The following is a 17452-nucleotide window of genomic DNA, read 5'->3' as shown; positions in this document are numbered from 1 at the left end:
TCCCACGTCTGTCTTTACATGTCAGTTATCCTGTCTTATTTCTGCTCCTTGGTTGAACTGACAATAAGTTTGCCATTCAATTTTATCCAGTCTAATACTTTTAAATCTTAGCAACATATCTTTAATCAGGCCCTCCGCTGTTCTTAGCTGCAGCCTCACGAATGCACAGAGAGATGAGGTGAGCTTCAAGGCTTCTGGTGAGGGACAAACGATTAATACCTTTTTCAGACCTCCCCTCTTTGCTTTCTCAGGAATTTCTTGAATCTTTTCTTCTTAAATTAACCTTATATGCTTTTTCTCAATAAAATTAACTGAAACATTCATACAATTCATGGAGTATTTTGTCTAGTTTGAGAGTCTTTGTATGTGCCAGCTTAAGTAGCAGCTCCGCCGTGAGCCCAGCTGCCTAACTTTCCATGCACTCATGCTACAGCCAAATTAAGACTTCAGATTTCCATCACCCAAAATAGATGTGAAGGACAGTGTAGAAGTTGTATTTGTGCATGAAGCGAGTTACAAAGAACAGGATCAACAGCAGAGCAATTTGTTTTTCATTTTTATTATAACAATATTATATAAAATCAGTAGGCTCATCACACAATCAATGTACCTGATTCTATCTTCTAAATAACTGCTCTGTATCTACATTCACTTTCTGCTACCATAAAACCCTGACAAATAGGTTGCTGTCATTGAACTATAAAGGCACTCCACAGTTTGATTTTTTCACTGCTTGGTTATCAGTCAAGCCTTAAGGCTGCAGTTTAGTTAACTGTATTGTATGCATGCAGCTATGTCTGACCACAGATCAGTTGCATTTGGCTTTCTAGAGGAGGTCTCTGTGGTACTGGTTCCACAGGTTGCTGTGCTGGAGCTGCTTTATGCTGACCTGTGGAGAGACTGGAGATGGAGAGAGACTTGCAGATGCTGTAAGGTTCAGTGTCCCTGCTGTGTCATCCTCAGGATCTGGAGTAGCAAACCCTGCACTTCTTCATCCATTTGGCCCTGTTGGGCAACAGACACCAATGTCAGAAAATGAAAGTTTCACATTGTAATCTAGTTGAACACAGTCAGAGCCCTCATAAGAGGCTCTCTACAGGTTTACTGCCCTTAGCAAAACAGCAGGCTGACTGATTTGTAGGTTTGGCCAATCAAAACAGAACAACAAGCCTTCAGCAGCACCCATGTTTTTAGAAAAACTCCCATCTTTGACCTCCATCAGTAGGGAGCAAAACAAGGAGGAGTCCGCCACACATCTGTCACCCCCTGATGGAAGAGACCACTTGGTCACCAGAACACTAACTAACATAAACACTAACTAACACTACCGTTGTAAAAAGATGCTATCTCAATATGGCTAGCAATCAGCCAGCCACTCATCATGCTGACTAAGAGGAAGCGGAGGCTAATTGCTTTTGCTGATTATACGATTAGATTGTTTAGATCAACCGCAAATTGATGGTGACACTATAGACCTCTTTCAAAATGTAAAAACACAGACCCAGGGGAGCTTATGTGCCCATGTGCACTCTAGCTAAGCTGGCACCAGACATCTTTAAATAAATTAAATACATTTGTCAAGCAGAAATCTATCGGAGAAATTGTCTTTCATTCTGAATATCAAGCAACACTGTGCCCCAAGTAAGGACTGTGACAGCCCACACAACTGAAACAGAATCCTCTGACCTGTCTGGCACACTGGTGAATGCCAGATGTACCCCGAACAGTGGACAGCCTACCCCATACCCAACCCTGCCCCACATTAATAACAGGATTGAAAGGTTCGAACACAAAGCTTGTAAATATTTTAACATATGTACCTTGTAATGACAACCTCTACACGCCAGGGAGTAGCCAACGGTTTTCTTAAAGGTGAACTACACCCACACGATCTCTCATTACAACCAATGTGTCAAAAGGAAATGACTACTAAATGTGACTTAAGTGAGGGAACAAGACAGTGGATTGAGACCCTTTTCCCTGTATCTCTTCTGAAATTTAATCCACTTTGTCTGGTAAGCAGAGATGGTTGACAGAGCCTGCCTGCTCTTTACTGTCTGTACCACAGATGGGGACCGACCTATATTCAGCTATCGCTATGAGGAGGCTGTAGGGATGATTGTGAAAGAACAGCAAACAGACACACAGTATATTTGCTCAAGTGCCCACATATTCAGACATGCACACATGGAAATACTGAATGGAACATTGCTTAACAAAAGTTTTAGTCTAAGTAATTTGTGCTCTGGCATGCTTGTGTCCAGCCCTTTTTTGACTGTCAATGTACCTTCAACTGACCTGTACGGCTGACAGTAAATGGGAACGATATACAGTCACCACCTGTTTGTGCTTTCTCTCCCAATCCTGAAAAAGGGTCACAAAAAATGTTATTGTCATGTGAAGATCGTAGATAATCGTGATAACCTATGCTGATATAGAAGATTCAAAATCATATTTTTCTCACACTAGTCTAAATTCTCTTCCCACCTGGAGCTGCTGGGTGAGTATGCTAATCCTGTTCTGCAGTGCCATCTGCTGCCCAGGGTTACCATGATGGGTGGATGAGGAAGAGGAGGAGGAGGTGATGCCAAGAGGAGGTGACAGAGCTCCCAGCGCCTCCTTTAGCCGGAACACCTCCTTGGATAGCTCTGTTATCTGTGCAAAGACAGAGACTTGAGTTTGGTCACTTCATTGTCACCTCACAGGTGCTTCAACAGCAGTTGTCTGAACTAGCCTTGCAATCTCTTACCTTGCGGTCCTTCTCCTTGACCAGGCCTTGAGATTCCTGGATGTCTTTGTGGAGCTCCTGGATGTGGCTGGATTGGGACTGTAACTGTGCTAGCTGCTGCTGCACTGTGGCCAGCTGGGACTCTGCAACTTGCCGCTCACTCTTGTTAAAGAGAGCCTCCCTCTGCACCTGGAACACCTAGACCAATAGAACCACCAGCGGCACCGTGTCACTATAGCAATGGTGTCTACGTTCAGTCATGTCTCACAGCCTGATGCTTCTGGCTTATATTGAAGTGTAGACTGAGCCACAAGTAATGACATAGGTGTAAAGTTTGATATTTTCTATAAATGGGCAGTATAGTTGCGGAGGTAATTAATATGGACAGTTTCGTAGAGATGGAAATATACACTTGCAGGAAAAAAACAAAGCTCTTAATCTGTTTTAGATTAAGTGGGTACCTACTTGAATGTGTACTTGTCAAACACCAGCCTCTACTACATGACATCATGGAAATTAACTGAAGTTTTATGTGTTTAGTGGATGAAAATACCATCTAACCTTCCATTCTTTCTGTTTTTTATTACATTTTCTCAGCAAAATTTAAAATACATCATCTTCAGAATCGTTATTCCCACAACCACTGCTGTAGTTGAGTTTTTGCTCATGGGAATTTCCAGTTTCCCTTGGAAATAGTTTTCTTTTTGATCTTCATACACCCACGCTGCAGTGCAAATAAATGCACTCATGCACATTTGCCTTTGGTGCCATGTTCAACAGTGTTTTGTGTTACAGGAAAGTACAACTTTGTAAGTATATTGTGTCATTACCAAGTAAAACGTACATGATAGTGTGTGTGTGTAAGCGCCTAGCAGCATTACATTCTTATGGTTGGATGTGTGCCAACAACGTTTTTGTGATAAAAATGTTCTCCACTTTTAGCAAGACTCATTTCATGAGGTACACAGAAGCCCATTATGAGATATTGTCTGTCTATGGAGGGACTTTGCTTTCCTCAATGCCACTACACAGATGGAAGGATAATGGCAAATGGATCATCCTAAGGAGCCTATAATGCACATACAACACTACTCCAGTGCATCAGTAAGCACGTATACAGAGAGATGAATGAAGCAGATCGAGGTACTGAATAGAGAAAGTAATACACATATGAATAATGTAGGTACAGGAAAGAGGCCTTCATGGAACACAGCTCTCTTTGAGGCAGACACAATAACATCTGTGACCTAAGATGGCATTAGGAGAGATTGGAGAAGGCAGACAATATTACAACACATGCATGCATGCGTGCGTACACACACACACACCTCAGTGCAGGTCTTCTCATGTTTGCGGGTGAGATCGTTGAAGCGGGCCGTGATAGCGTTGATCTCAGCCTGCATAGAGAGACGCAGGCCCTCGTGGTCCTCCTTGGAGATCAGACCCTGTTCTGCCGCCTTCTGGGACTTCAGCTCTCTCAGGTCCATCTCTTTCTCACTCAGAGCCTCCTGAGCTGCTGCTGCACTGCTCTCGCTGGCCTGCAGGGAGCGTTGGAGCTCTGCCTACAAGGTGGGAAGCAAGGGGATTACTTTCTGTCCCATAACAAAAGAAAATATGTCAGCAAAATGTACTCTTAAATGAAATGTTTTTAGTTATTTTAACAAATTCGCTCTATTTACTATTGTTTATGTTATGATTTATTTATCAATGTATTTCCCTGTATCTACCTTTCTTAACACAAATATAAAGAATCCCCCATATTTTTATGGAATCTAAATAAAGTAAGAACAATCAACCGTATACTCACCTGTTAATCTAAAGTAGACAATGCACAGGAATGCATAGGAACATTGGTTACTTCATATAATTATAATGTGCTTCCTTACAAAAGCAAGAGGCATGTAGAGCATGAGAAATTACCTAAAATGAAGTAGAGGCAACATTAAACATTGTTGTAATGTTGCAGTAACAAATCAGCCCCTCTCCTCTGTACAAATGCCTGATTTTCCCCCACCTTTTTTGAATTTTCAAAAATCTTCTGCCTCAACTACTTCTTTTGGTCATTCTTATAATTTCCCAGCTGACCTTGATTTTCTCATGCTCCTCTTTAGGTATGGCGTCCTGCATGGCCTGCAGTTTGGCCTCTACTCTGGCAGCCTGCTCCTCAGCCTGACCCCGAAGGCTCTTCTCCTCCTGCAGCTCCTGCAGTGTCTGAGCTAGCTGTTCTGACACTGCAGACAGTGCTTCCTTGTGTTTTGAAAGCGGCACCACATCTTTCAGCTGCAGGGCATCCTGTGCCCGGCCCTCCCGCTCGGCACACAAGCAGTCCAGAGCTTGGGCTGCTTCCTGTCTCGCCACCTCCAGTTCTTCTCTCACTGCTGCCAGGGTGCGCCTGGAGTGCTCTGATTGGACAGAAGCATAATCATTAACAGAACTGACCAAACAAAATAAGTATTTGGATTACTGTAATTAGAAAAAAAAATACACTTCACACCTGATATGACTGAAGGCTCTGAGCTCTCTGAGTGTTCCTCTTCTTCTTCCTCCTCCTCATCCTCACCGTGTGGAGGAGGCCTGAGTCTCTCCAGCTCTAAGAGAGAGTCGTTGAGTCTTCTAGCCACATCTGCCCTCTCCCTGGCCAGCTGCTCACACTGGAGACCTAGAGTCACCTGCACCTCCTCCAACTCCGACCGGGGCACACACTTCCTCAGCTCCCCCTCGAGCTCCGTCACACGCTCCTGAAGGCGATGTACCTGCCCTAAATCTCCTGCTGCTCCTCCCCCTTTCCCAGATGTCCTGCTCTCTGCCAGGGCTGCCTCCAACTCAGCCACTTTATCACGGAGGCTCTTCACTGTTTCTGTCTCTTCCCCTTCGCTGTCTTTCTCCTCTTCTTCTTTCACTGACTCTTTCTTGGCCAGAGCAGCTTGGGGGTCCTTTTCTTTCTCCTTCAGCTGTTTGATTGTGTCACTGTCCAGGCTGCTCTGACCACCTGCCTCGCCCTGTCTCTTAGCAAGCTCCTCCTCTAACTCCCTCACCCTCGCTCTCAGCTGCTGTGTCTCCTGGCTCGGACCCTCATTTGCAGACCCTCCTCCTGTCACAGCACCTGTCATGGCAGTATCCCCTTCATCGCACTCCACAGAAAGCACCCCAACACGCATCTGCTCCTTCAGCTCCTCCAGCTCAGATTGGGAGGTGGCCAACTGCTCCTCTAGCCCACGCAGCTTCTCCTTCATCGCCTCCATACTCTCTGCATCCACACCTCCTTCCTGAGACTCCTCTTCACCACTGCAGAACAAGACAAGGATTATCAATCTTGACAAAGAAATGTCTCAATCGTCAAATCAGCTGCACCTTATGAAACATGGCTAAAATCATGTAGCCCTGCAACTCATTATTTCCAATATTAATTAATCTGCAGATATTTTTTGATTAATTAATTATCATTTAGACTATTAGATGTTAGAATGTAAAAAAAAGCAGTCAAAAACCCAAAGATTTTCAATCTACAATCATATAGAACAGCGTTCTATATGATTCTCCCATTGGAGAAGGTAAAAACTGAGAAAGTTTGTAATTTTCCTGATAAATGACTGAAATGGGCAAATGATTATCAAAATAGTGCACAAATTATTTTCTCTCTATTGACCAATCAACAAATCAATTAGTCAACTAATTGTTTCAGTATTACATCATACAGTGTATGACACATTAACACTATCATTGAAGCATACAACTGCTGAGGTTTGGGAACTGATACTTGCAAAGGTGTGCACATCTAACAATAAAGGCCTGATTCAATATGGGAGGATTCATGTGAATGTGAACTGATATGGTTACTTCAGTTTGCTAGTGGTCAATCAGCTTGTATGATATGAATCAATCTTACCGCTCTTCCGCCACACTGGAGGCCTCATCTGAAGCCTGGGCCTGAGAGAAGCGCTCCTGAAGGGCTTCAAACTCCTTCCTAATGGTTTCATACTGAGCTATGGGGACAAAGTCTGGGCTGGAGCTCTGCATGTCTGTGTCATCCTTCTCAAACATCTCCAGCATCTATAAACCACACAGTGAAATATACAGTAGCTTGTGGAGGTTAACAGCTTTCAATGACTTGCACTGTTTTTCCATCAACATTAAAGCTACGTGAGCTAAAAGATGCTCAGAATTTACATATACTGTATCAATAAACAAAATATTTTTGGTAACAGAAAGAGTATTACTGCTAAGAACCATCATTACTTTTTTACAATTTAGTATTGCACTTCCATATAGCTGTGGGACAGATTTAAAAGACATTGCAAAATGAATGCAGAAAAGACTGAGATATTCTTTCTTTTAATCCCTATGTGTCAAGCTTCAAAAAACACTGGATCCTACTTTTCCCATAATGCTAATTAATAGCATCTTTACATCAGACTCTTCCTGCCTGGCAAATTCCCAAACCTTTCAAACCTCATGCCTCCAGTGTGTAACACAGGCTTTCTGTTATAAATCTGTAGTCTCAAAACCCAAGCCAAGATAACCCTCGCAATATCATCAGGGGTTATTTTCTCCTACTTGACAGAGGTCCCTGCAGAATCATAGAGGACAATGTAGAACTGTATTCACAGCCTAAATAGTACTCTCAATGACTAGGAAACTTGATTCTTTAAGTGTAAAACTGGTGGAACTTCCCTTTAATGAACTTACATCACTATGAGTTATGGACTCCTCCCCTGCCTGTCACCATTTAAATCACATTGTGAGGTTGTGTCTCTAGTTTTCTTCCCTTCTAACTGTCTTCCACAGACTCCATCTCACTCTACTTCCATTCCCACTTCAACATCTGGCTCTTTTTAGCCATGCTAGCAGCATGATTCGAGGGATGGTAATGTCTGTCGGTTCACCACTTTGGTCCAGACTGAAATATCTTAACACTCGTGGTTTGCCATGAAATATGGTACAGATATCAACGTTGCCCAGAGGATGAATCCACTGACTGTGATGATCCCTGACTCTTCCTCTAACACCTTCCTTGGATCAAAATACTGTCCAATACTTTGTTTTAACAGACTAAATTAAAATGTTCAACATGGTAAACACTATACCTGCTAAAAAACAACATGGTAACATTTCCATTGTGAGCATGTTAGTATGCCAAAGTTAGCATTTAGCTCAAAGCCTATGTGCCTAAAGTACAGCCTCACAGCTACCAGCATGGCTGTATAGTCTTGTTTACAGCAGGGATGATCAGAACTTCTTGGCCTAGATCGCTGCTCTTCATACTTCTAGTGGTGATTGAAAAACCACAGAATCACAGGATACTTAAAACTGACATCAGAGCTAAAAAGATCTGCTTACTTTCAACCAGCATGACCCAGTTAGTGAAGAATGTCCACAAAATGCCCCCATGTCTGATGCTGCTTTGTTCTATTTATACCTTGTCATACACAACTGCCTCAGTGCATTAGTGCACCAGAGTCTGGCGTCATAAACTTTAAGTGGTCATGGCTAATGCTTGAGTCAGGGACACTCAGCTACTCTTCAAATAGCATCTTTGTCTTACCAACTGGGAACCATTTAATAATCACGTCACCATCAATTTATACTCTTTAAAGAGGCCTCGTAGTGTGTGTGCGTGTCTGTGCGCAAGTGAGTATGTGTGATTATGTTTGTGTGCTTTTATGCAGGACATGTTGGGTGAATGAGTATCTTTTCTGTCTTTTTCTCTCAAGTTCATGTTAGTGTGTACTATGCCTAACCTTACCTGCACTTTGAGAACAAGTTCAGAGTTCTGTGAGGTAAGTTCCTCTATTTGTTTGCGCAGCTCTGCCACAGTTCCTACATCTGAAGGGGCGGGCGAAGGGCTGGATGTGTCTACTTCCCCTTGAGAAGTGGCCTCATCCTGAACAGGGGAGGCTCTGGAGCGCTTAGAGAGCAGCTTCTCTAGGGGGAAAGTTCAAAAAAACCACAACAAAAATCAATCAGTGTATTTCCTGACATTATAGACACATATAAAAACTTTTGTAGCAGTAATGCCCATGTGGTATAACAGTGACACATGCATGAAATAACATGCATGCTCTGTAGAGTATGCTATTGCAAGTACATGTTCACACAGATTGCATACCTGGGAAGTCCAACATTTCATCCATGTCCTCAGAGTCACTAGCCCCAATACCATGGAGTCCCTTCATCTCCTCAAGAAGCCTGTCCCTCTCTGCCTCTGCCTGCTCTAGACGCTGCTTTAGTTGTGATAACTAGAGTGCAAAAACATACACACACACTGTATTGTCTCTGATATAAATGCACACCGAGAGCTCTAATGACTAGTTACAGGTTTGAATAAAACATGAAACATTTTGCAGAGACATGAATAAGAAGGGGAATATGCATTGCCTGCAGTGCAGTACCTCTTCCATGGCAGAGAGGGCGGTCTGTTGTTGCTGCTCCAAGGTTTTAATCTTCTGGAGCAGGCGGCCTCTCTCCAGACGCAGCCGCCGGATCTCCTCAAACACCTCCTCATCTTCCGCCTTACACAGACAACCATAAAAAATATGACAATGAAATAGAATCTGCCAGCTAAATAAATATATTATATGAAGCAGCAAAACAAAAATAAAGTCTAAAAAGGAACAAAGACTTACGCCGCTAACCTGGGCTGATTGCTGTGAATCTGGAGGCTGAGGAGAAGGAGAGGGAGACTGGGACTGGGGCTCAGGGGACTGGGGAGGGGGAGCAGAACTCCGGGGCTGTGGAGAGGGTGGCAAACCCTGGATGATGGTGATGGGATAACAGAATGAAATGAATCTTTATTAGTCATTACAGAGATTATTCTGTTCAGTTAATCTCTTGAGAAGCAATTATCTATTACAGAGATATTACCAAAGGAATGATTGTAAAATAAGCATACATCTTGACACCCTTTAATCTTGTTTTCTATCACATACTGTAGAGCCACATAGATTCATTGTTCCAAAACTAGGAGCCCCAAGATAAATATTTTACTTTTTGCCTAATTGTACCTCTTCTCCTTCTTCTAAAATTATTGAAATTAAACAATCTAATAAGGAAAATAACTCTTCACAATGCAGACATAAGCAACATGTGATAAGAGGCAGACACTGAAGTAGTAATTGACATTGGTTCTTTTTATATATATATACATGAATTTATATATTGTAAAGCTTTACATCAAATGAAATGTTTCTCACAGTACCTGGAGAGGAGAGCGTGGAGGTGGAGGAGCTTTCCGTTTGCGGGGGGTAGTCCCCCCTTGCACCAACGAGGCGCCTGAGGGGACTTGGGGGGGCTGCGTGGGGGAGGGAGGGGGGTCACAGACATGCAGAGGTCAAGCTCAACTTAAATGGGAAAGTGGAGGAAACTAAGATAAGACACAGGGGTCAGCAACAAAGGGGAACGAAAGCCAACAAAAAGAAAGCAGCACACAAAAACAATGACCTCATATTGGAAAACATGCACAATATGATCGGCCAGAGCGGGCCATGATCTCATTGATGGAGGGAGTGATGTAACACGCAACTGTGCAACATTACCTCCTCGCCTGCACCCTCCGAGACTGCGTGCGCAAAGGGAAAAAAGACAAAACTTTAACATCTACAGCAAGAGGTCCGTGCGAAGCATATACACACGTATATGCACGCTCACTTCCTCTCACATTTTTAACATGTAGTTTAATTTGTGCCATTCATATATGTCGTAGGAAATCCACCATACTCTCCAATTATAGAACAAAAACTAACGCGGTCAGGCATTATGTGCACACCATCTCTCCTTCATCTCTTTTTCTTACCAGCCACACATCTGTTTTTCATATATCATCAAAGTCTTTGTTATGAGATAAAAGTGGAGCAAGCCTCTATTCTCTTTTTTTTTAAACCTCCACTTTATAATCACACCCAGCTGTCCTCCTGATCCACTTCCTTCTATTACAGTAACTTCCTGGGGGAGCAGCAAAACATCTAGAGCAGAACAGCCACAAACAGAAGCCAAACACCGGGTCTGATGCTGTCATGAGCTGTTTCGTTCATTCCACTCAATTTAACAAAACTAACTAGGATTGATTTATAATGATTCGATCATTGAAAGAATGAATCGTCAAGAGAGCTGCACTCTGGTTGGGAAGGCCTTGTGAGATCTTCATACTGTACCTGGAGGTGCTCCATCCTGCAACATCTGCATGATACGTTGGTTGCTTGTGCTTGCGGCGTAATCAGTGGCTTTGTGTCCAAGGGTGTCCTCCAGTTGTGTGTTGGCTCCGCCTCTCAACAGAGCCTCTACTGTCTCAACACTGTCACTCTCACAGGCCAACATCAATGCGGACCTATAATTTCAGACACAACATCACAGTACAACAGGAAAATCAATTACACTGAGCAAACTAATGATACAATCACAAGTCATCAAAACCAAATTGTACTGTAGAGTTTCACAGTGGTACTTATTTGGCCTCTTAAACCCTACTGCCATTGTTAGCCAGTCAGTCATTACTAACTTACACTAAAACCCATAGAACTTAATTTCTACTTATAGTCAAAGATTCTGAAGATATGAAACAGGCTGTGGTTTAGGATGAACTGCATCAAAATCTGTGTAAAATTTGGTGCATATCATCAAAAATGAATGATGCAGCCAGAAGAGATTATGTCTTACACCTTGTTAATGTTAAGCAGGCAATAATTCTCTAATGGTCTTCTCTAAGAAGTTATCCAAAGCCAAACTGAAAGCTGTTGCTCCCTGCTGGAGGACTTGACCTACATCCCCCCAAATCCGTATCAGATACTGGAGACTTCCTACATGAATCCTTCCTCTATTCTGACTGAGACAACCCCACCACTGTGACAATAATCCTGTTTATTTATTTTTTTGGTTTGGTTCTAGAGGCTGCATCATGCCACAGTCTGCCTCAGCAGGCCTCCCACTGTCCTGACACTGTATGTCACTCCATCTGTCAAGGTTTCAGCAGCTGCTACACTGAGACGCTGCCAGAGGACGCAGAGGAAGAGTCAAGCACCTTCCCTGGTTGTCTTGTATGTTTGCGTTGGCACCTCGACCCAACAGAAAGACACACAGCTTCACTCTGCTCATCTGGGCTGCCAGGATGAGCGTGGTGGCCCCGTCCTGACAGAGAAACACACATGATCATCCAAACATCATGGAGCAATAACACAACTCTCTATCAGTGTTGGACAATGTAATTGACACGAGCAAGAGCAAATGACAATCACTAATAATCTTTAATCTATTTATCTCACATTAACAAAAATATCTGATCAAATTTCAGATAATTAAACCTACCGCATCCTGGACATCTAGACTGGCTTTAAAGTCCCACAGGGTCTCAGTGCAGGATAAGCAGCCACTGATCGCTGCAGAAAATGATCAAAATCATTGTTTAACATTTACTGTACTTACATCATTAAATGCGATTGAATCATTAAGCACTATTTTATTTAGTTTGAACATAAGATAAAAGACTTGGTAAGTTGATCTTCATTCTTAAATGTTCCTAAACAACTGATTACTTTTAATGCTTAAGGAATCTGTTTTATGCCACTAATATGTAACCACAATGACTTCATATTGTAGTGCTGTAACTTTTACCTGCATGATGGAGTGGTGTCCTACCAATGCTGTCGGTGCAATCTACTGCTAATCTCTCCTGTCAATGAAAATAGCAGAAAAAGATGGACCATTTGTAATTAGTACAGTTTAAAATTCATGTCCTTATTCCATTCATAATTTAAGGTATTCATTCATTAATCTAACTATGTTATCACTCTGTGTTTTACCTGTAAGAGTCTCTTTAAACACTCTGACTGACCATTTTTGGCTGCAAGGTGAAGGGCACTCAAGCCTGCAGTCAGTCAGTTAGAAACAGACATTTGTAAAGAGTCAATGACACATGTGATTCAGCAACCTTGACTCATGAAATAAAACTTGTATTTGTTGATAAAATACCGTACCAGCACCATCAGTGATGTTGAGGTCTGCTCCGTGAGAGATTATGACCTCCAGACAGTCAAGCCTCCCTCGAGAGGCACACAGATGGAACCTGCCATGTGGACAATATTGTACATTAGCATGCATTATACACACTCAAGTCATAAGTATTCATTACTAAATGATTAGTATCCTTGCTTTCTAACATTGTATATGTTGTATATCACACAAACGATTCAAGATGAGAAATGCTAAAAGTTTCCATTTAAATTCTTGACTGCAAATTCTACTCATCCGTTTCATTTTAGTTCAAGAGAAAGTAGGCAATAAAACTTTACCGTTTACCAGAAGAGGCTATATAAACAAACTGTTAAGAAATTGGATTCATAAGCGTAATCCATAATGGATCATTTCATGGCAAAACTCTTAAAACTGACTGTTTGGTAGGTCTTTCCTGGGAAAAAGAATTTACTGTGCAAAAAATGATGTGTTTTACATCACCAGAAGCAGCAATAAACAACTACAACACTAATGAGTAAAATCATAAGGAACATAAACTTAATGGAACATTGGGAATGAAAACAACTACTTCAAGTGACTAAGAATGATACAAAAAAATGAGGCAATCAACTTACGCTGACTTGCCCTCAGCATCCAGCTTGGTGGGACAGAGGCCTTTTTTGACGATGAGAGCAGAGACTTTGTCAGGTTCATTCTGCTCCACAGCCTGCAGGAGCCTCTCATCACTCTTACTCCAGTCCTGACTCTGAGGGGGCCAAGCCAAAGGACAGGTCACCACCCCGTAGTGCCCCAATGGAAACTGATACCCCACTGCATATCTCATAACATACAACAACAGATGACTGGGCAACAACCAGTGATGATGTTAAAAATATTATTTAGATCATTGAGAGAATACAAGAGTTTTACAACTACTTTTAGGACAGAAATATTACAAACAGCAGGGTAAATCTGATCAATTCTTATTCCTATAATTATTGGATATATAGAGAGGATACCTACAGGCAGCGGCAGCAGGCTGAAACAAGGACAGAGCTGCTTCATCAGGCTAAAAAGAGGCTGCTGAGGATCCATTATGCTAGTAGGGCATCACACACACACAAGTACAGCTACAGAGTACCGACAGAGTACCACCGCTGTGTCCTGCCTGACAATACACACCGCCGCCTGGCTACATAACAAATATACAGACTCACACCAGATAGTATAGAGCAATCAACTAGGTTTCTACCGGACAGCTACCCTTCAGAGGTCATAGCGACATCACAACACAGATCTACGTGCCAGAAAATGTTTGCTATCCTCAAAATCACACCTGTAATGAAGCTGAGTAATACTGCTATTCTCTCTCCTCAAAACAATTTCTCCCCGTCTGCATCCAAAACAGCCTCTTCTTTTTCTGGTCTAGTTGCTAGCAGGGACATATAGCCAGTCTCTCCACTGCTCTCTCTCTCTCTCTCTCACACAGACACACACACACTCAGGCACTGACTACCTTTGCTCACTGTCCTCTTTTCTCTAACCTAGTAATTTCTCTGCTGCCTTCTTCTCTGTTGCAGCCTCCCTCCTTCTCTCTATGAGTTTTTGTCAGGTCTTGCACGGCACCCCCTTCGCAGTGTCATAGATCTGTTTCTCTGCAGTTATAGACCGGGGGCCTGTGCGATGTGAGGACTCAGCAAAAAGAGGAGAAACAAGCTGGCAGTGCGTTCTGCTCTGCTGGTTCAGATGGTCATTCACTGGGCAGAGGGGAAACAAACTGAAATCTGAAATAGTCACTAAGGCTATGGAGAGGTTTATGTATGTGGGAAAGCCTGGAAAGTGTATGTATGAAGGATATTTATCAGTAAGTCTATTTTATCCCTTTTACCTAAGTGAAACCACTCATCAGCCTCATCAAGATCAGCATTGTCACCATTGTTGTGGTGATCATTATAGTGTGTCGTCCAAGGGAGGTAAAATTTTTCCTTAAGACATCTAACAGTAACAACTATTTTCTAACAGCTTCACCAGAATCCAAATAATAAAACCACATCACAAGGCTGGCGGGCTGTTCAGAAAGGCAGACTACAAGTTGAAAGGTTGCTAGTTTATCCGCTTGTACCAATGCAAGGACACGGACACCACCATACCAATCCGCTCCATGCATGTGGCTGCCAAACATTTCTTCTATCTGTCCTTACAAAAAAAACCCCAGTTGAATCTTAGAAATACTGAACCACTTTACAAAACTCTTTATAATCGCCTTAAGATGACAGCAGGAAAGTAGGAATTCTTTGTGTGTGTCTGCGTTTGTGCATGTACGTGTGAATAATTGAACGCCACCTGAGATCTCTAGTTATAGCAGCAGTCTGGAGGCAGCCCTGCTCTCCTGCTGCTGCTGTGACACTGAATCCCAGGCCCCCCATACACACACACACACACACACACACACACACACACACACACGCACACACACATACACACCGGGCAACCTGCGACTTAAAGTATAAAAATGGCTACTTAATTCAAAACAAAAGTGAAATGTATACCCAACTGTAAAGCTTCACAAGCCCCACAGCAGATGCCTCTTACCTCAGTCTTTTTAAACTTTGCCTTCAGACTCTTCATAGTGGGTCGATCACCTCTGTCTCAACAGGAACACTGCAATGAATAAAGTAAATAAATACACTTAGTGTTACTGTAAGTTGCTGCTGATTCAGTGTGTTTTGAAGGAGCTGTAATGGTTTAATGGCTCAGTTGTCACTGGCAATGTAGGTGCATCAAAATTTTAGAGAGGCTAACATAATCCCACATTAATGCAGTTCACACACAGCTGCCCTGGAGAAGCAAACATGCAGACTTACCTGTGGAAGACAGTCGTGCTCCAGGTAAATGTTTTCTCTGTCCCATCAGCTCCTCTCAGCAAAATACTGATGTCACTGCTGCCTGGCGGACAGCAGGAATGCACCCGCCCTCATCGTAAATCAACCAATCGGCAATGCGCAAAACGCCGGATCAGCGTTTGATTGGCGATGATGAATGGCATATTGTTTCAGTCACGTGCAATAGCAGCACAACGTGGAGCTTTTTTTGGAATTATAGGCAAATAACGCTCTGCAGTAAAATAGTAGAAGCTCGTCTTAGTGTTACAGCTATATTTTGTCGCTGTCCTCCGCTGTAGGAGTCTCTTCTGCTCCCAGTATTACAGTGAGATTATGTGAGAGTTCCTTATTTTGGAGATTTTAGCCAATCAGAAAAACGTGAAAGTGAATTCAACCAATGGCAACACTGGAGGAGCTGACAAAAATGATTAAATTGCTATTTAATTGAGAAAATGCATACTAAAGCCTCTGTAAATATTAATCTGTACATCCTGGTACTTTATAATTCATTAATACTTTAATTTATTTATGTACTTATTTATTTTACAAAGCAGTAAACCTGTCTCTGCTGTTATTTCCAAAAGACACAGGTGCAGTACACACGAAGCACCAAATGAGGGCAGTAAATGCATGGGAGACAAAACTATGGAAATCAATTATGCCTCTTTCCCAGCTCTTTAATCCAATCCAAAGAGTCATGTTCATATTCAGATTATGCTTTGCTGATGTGCGTCAGGTTGTACACGAATGTCTACAGCCGCTGATGCTCTACAGAGAGAACAGCTCTTTTTTTTGTTTGTTTGTTTTGTTTACCTTTTCATATTCATAAATGATGTTGTTCAGCTGGGAAAGAGCAACATCTGAAAGCGTGAAGTTCAGAGAAAATGTCACATCCATATTTAGCCCTTTATAATGAGGGAGTCTTATTAATTCTCTGAAATATTCCTTCCAGCGCTTTGTTGTTTTTCGTCTGATTCAATTAAATATTTGGCTCCCGTGCGATAGTGTTTATTTTGCATGAAAAACACAATGACTTCATACCTGTCTTTCTGTTTTATGATTATCTGTCTCTGTGAGAGATCCTGAATTTCAATTTCTGTTTTCCTCTCATCTCCCTCTTGCTCTCCATGTGTCTTCCTCTTGCTGAGTCTGACAGCATGCCCCCTCCCCTCTCTCTCTCTCTCTCTCTGATTTTCCATCTTTTGCTCAGTTCCAATCTTTTCTTCCATACAGTTCACCCAGGCCAGGATGGAAAGAAAAATTAAATGTATGCTCAATATGTTACTGGCTCGCAGGAGGGGGTTAGAGGAGGTGTTGGACTGAGCGGATTGTGTGGATGAAAAAGGAGAATGTGTGAGCGCGGGGAGAAGGAAGATTAGTGGTACATTCAAAGATGACAGGAGATAAAAATGCAAAGGTAGAAAAGAATGGCAGAGAAAGGGTAGAAGGAGATACAGGAAAGCCCCAAAGATCAGAGATTATCATACAATAACAATCATCCTAACTTGTGGGAAGAAGCTGTTATCTTGCAGGAGCAACATTCATTTATATTGTGTAAACAAATGATCTTGTTGTATCAAGTGCCAACAAGATCTCTATCAACTTATTGAATTAATGCTGTAGATCTTATCTCCACAAGATAAGACCCTTAGCACAGCATATTGATCTTGTTCCCACATAATAATGACTGGCTCTCACAATATGAATGTGAGTATTGTTCTTGTGAGATTTTATTGCTCCCACAATCTAGTTCTGTTATAAAAAATAAAAAAAAACTTTATAGTGCAGCAGGAACTTCTTTTTCCCAGAAACAAAAACTACCTTGACAGGCTTTCATATTGGCTGATGTCATGAAATTGATATTCAAGTTTACTACTTCACCACTATTGAACTGCTGGGACCT

At 42.2% G+C, this 17452-nt stretch overlaps 1 protein-coding gene across 1 annotated transcript; it reads right to left on the bottom strand.

Annotated features, from left to right (window-relative positions):
• Positions 1 to 513: 513 nt before the first annotated feature.
• Positions 514 to 15899, bottom strand: ankrd24 (ankyrin repeat domain 24). Its single transcript, XM_044361546.1, has 23 exons — positions 15532 to 15899; positions 15260 to 15328; positions 13303 to 13433; positions 12691 to 12779; positions 12517 to 12581; positions 12329 to 12386; positions 12023 to 12093; positions 11739 to 11845; positions 10876 to 11048; positions 10261 to 10283; positions 9924 to 10016; positions 9361 to 9477; positions 9118 to 9237; positions 8835 to 8964; positions 8472 to 8650; positions 6615 to 6778; positions 5223 to 6013; positions 4814 to 5130; positions 4057 to 4290; positions 2750 to 2926; positions 2488 to 2655; positions 2299 to 2364; positions 514 to 1005 (listed from the first exon to the last, which is right to left on the bottom strand). The coding sequence occupies exons 2-23, from the start codon at positions 15293 to 15295 to the stop codon at positions 937 to 939; spliced, it is 3378 nt and encodes a 1125-aa protein (XP_044217481.1). The 5' UTR covers positions 15296 to 15328; positions 15532 to 15899; the 3' UTR covers positions 514 to 936.
• Between the last annotated feature and the right edge of the window lie 1553 nt (positions 15900 to 17452).

Source organism: Thunnus albacares, chromosome 9, assembly GCF_914725855.1.
Source record: "Thunnus albacares chromosome 9, fThuAlb1.1, whole genome shotgun sequence".
NCBI classification, from domain to species: domain Eukaryota; kingdom Metazoa; phylum Chordata; class Actinopteri; order Scombriformes; family Scombridae; genus Thunnus; species Thunnus albacares.
This window is presented reverse-complemented; position numbering and strand designations above follow the sequence as displayed.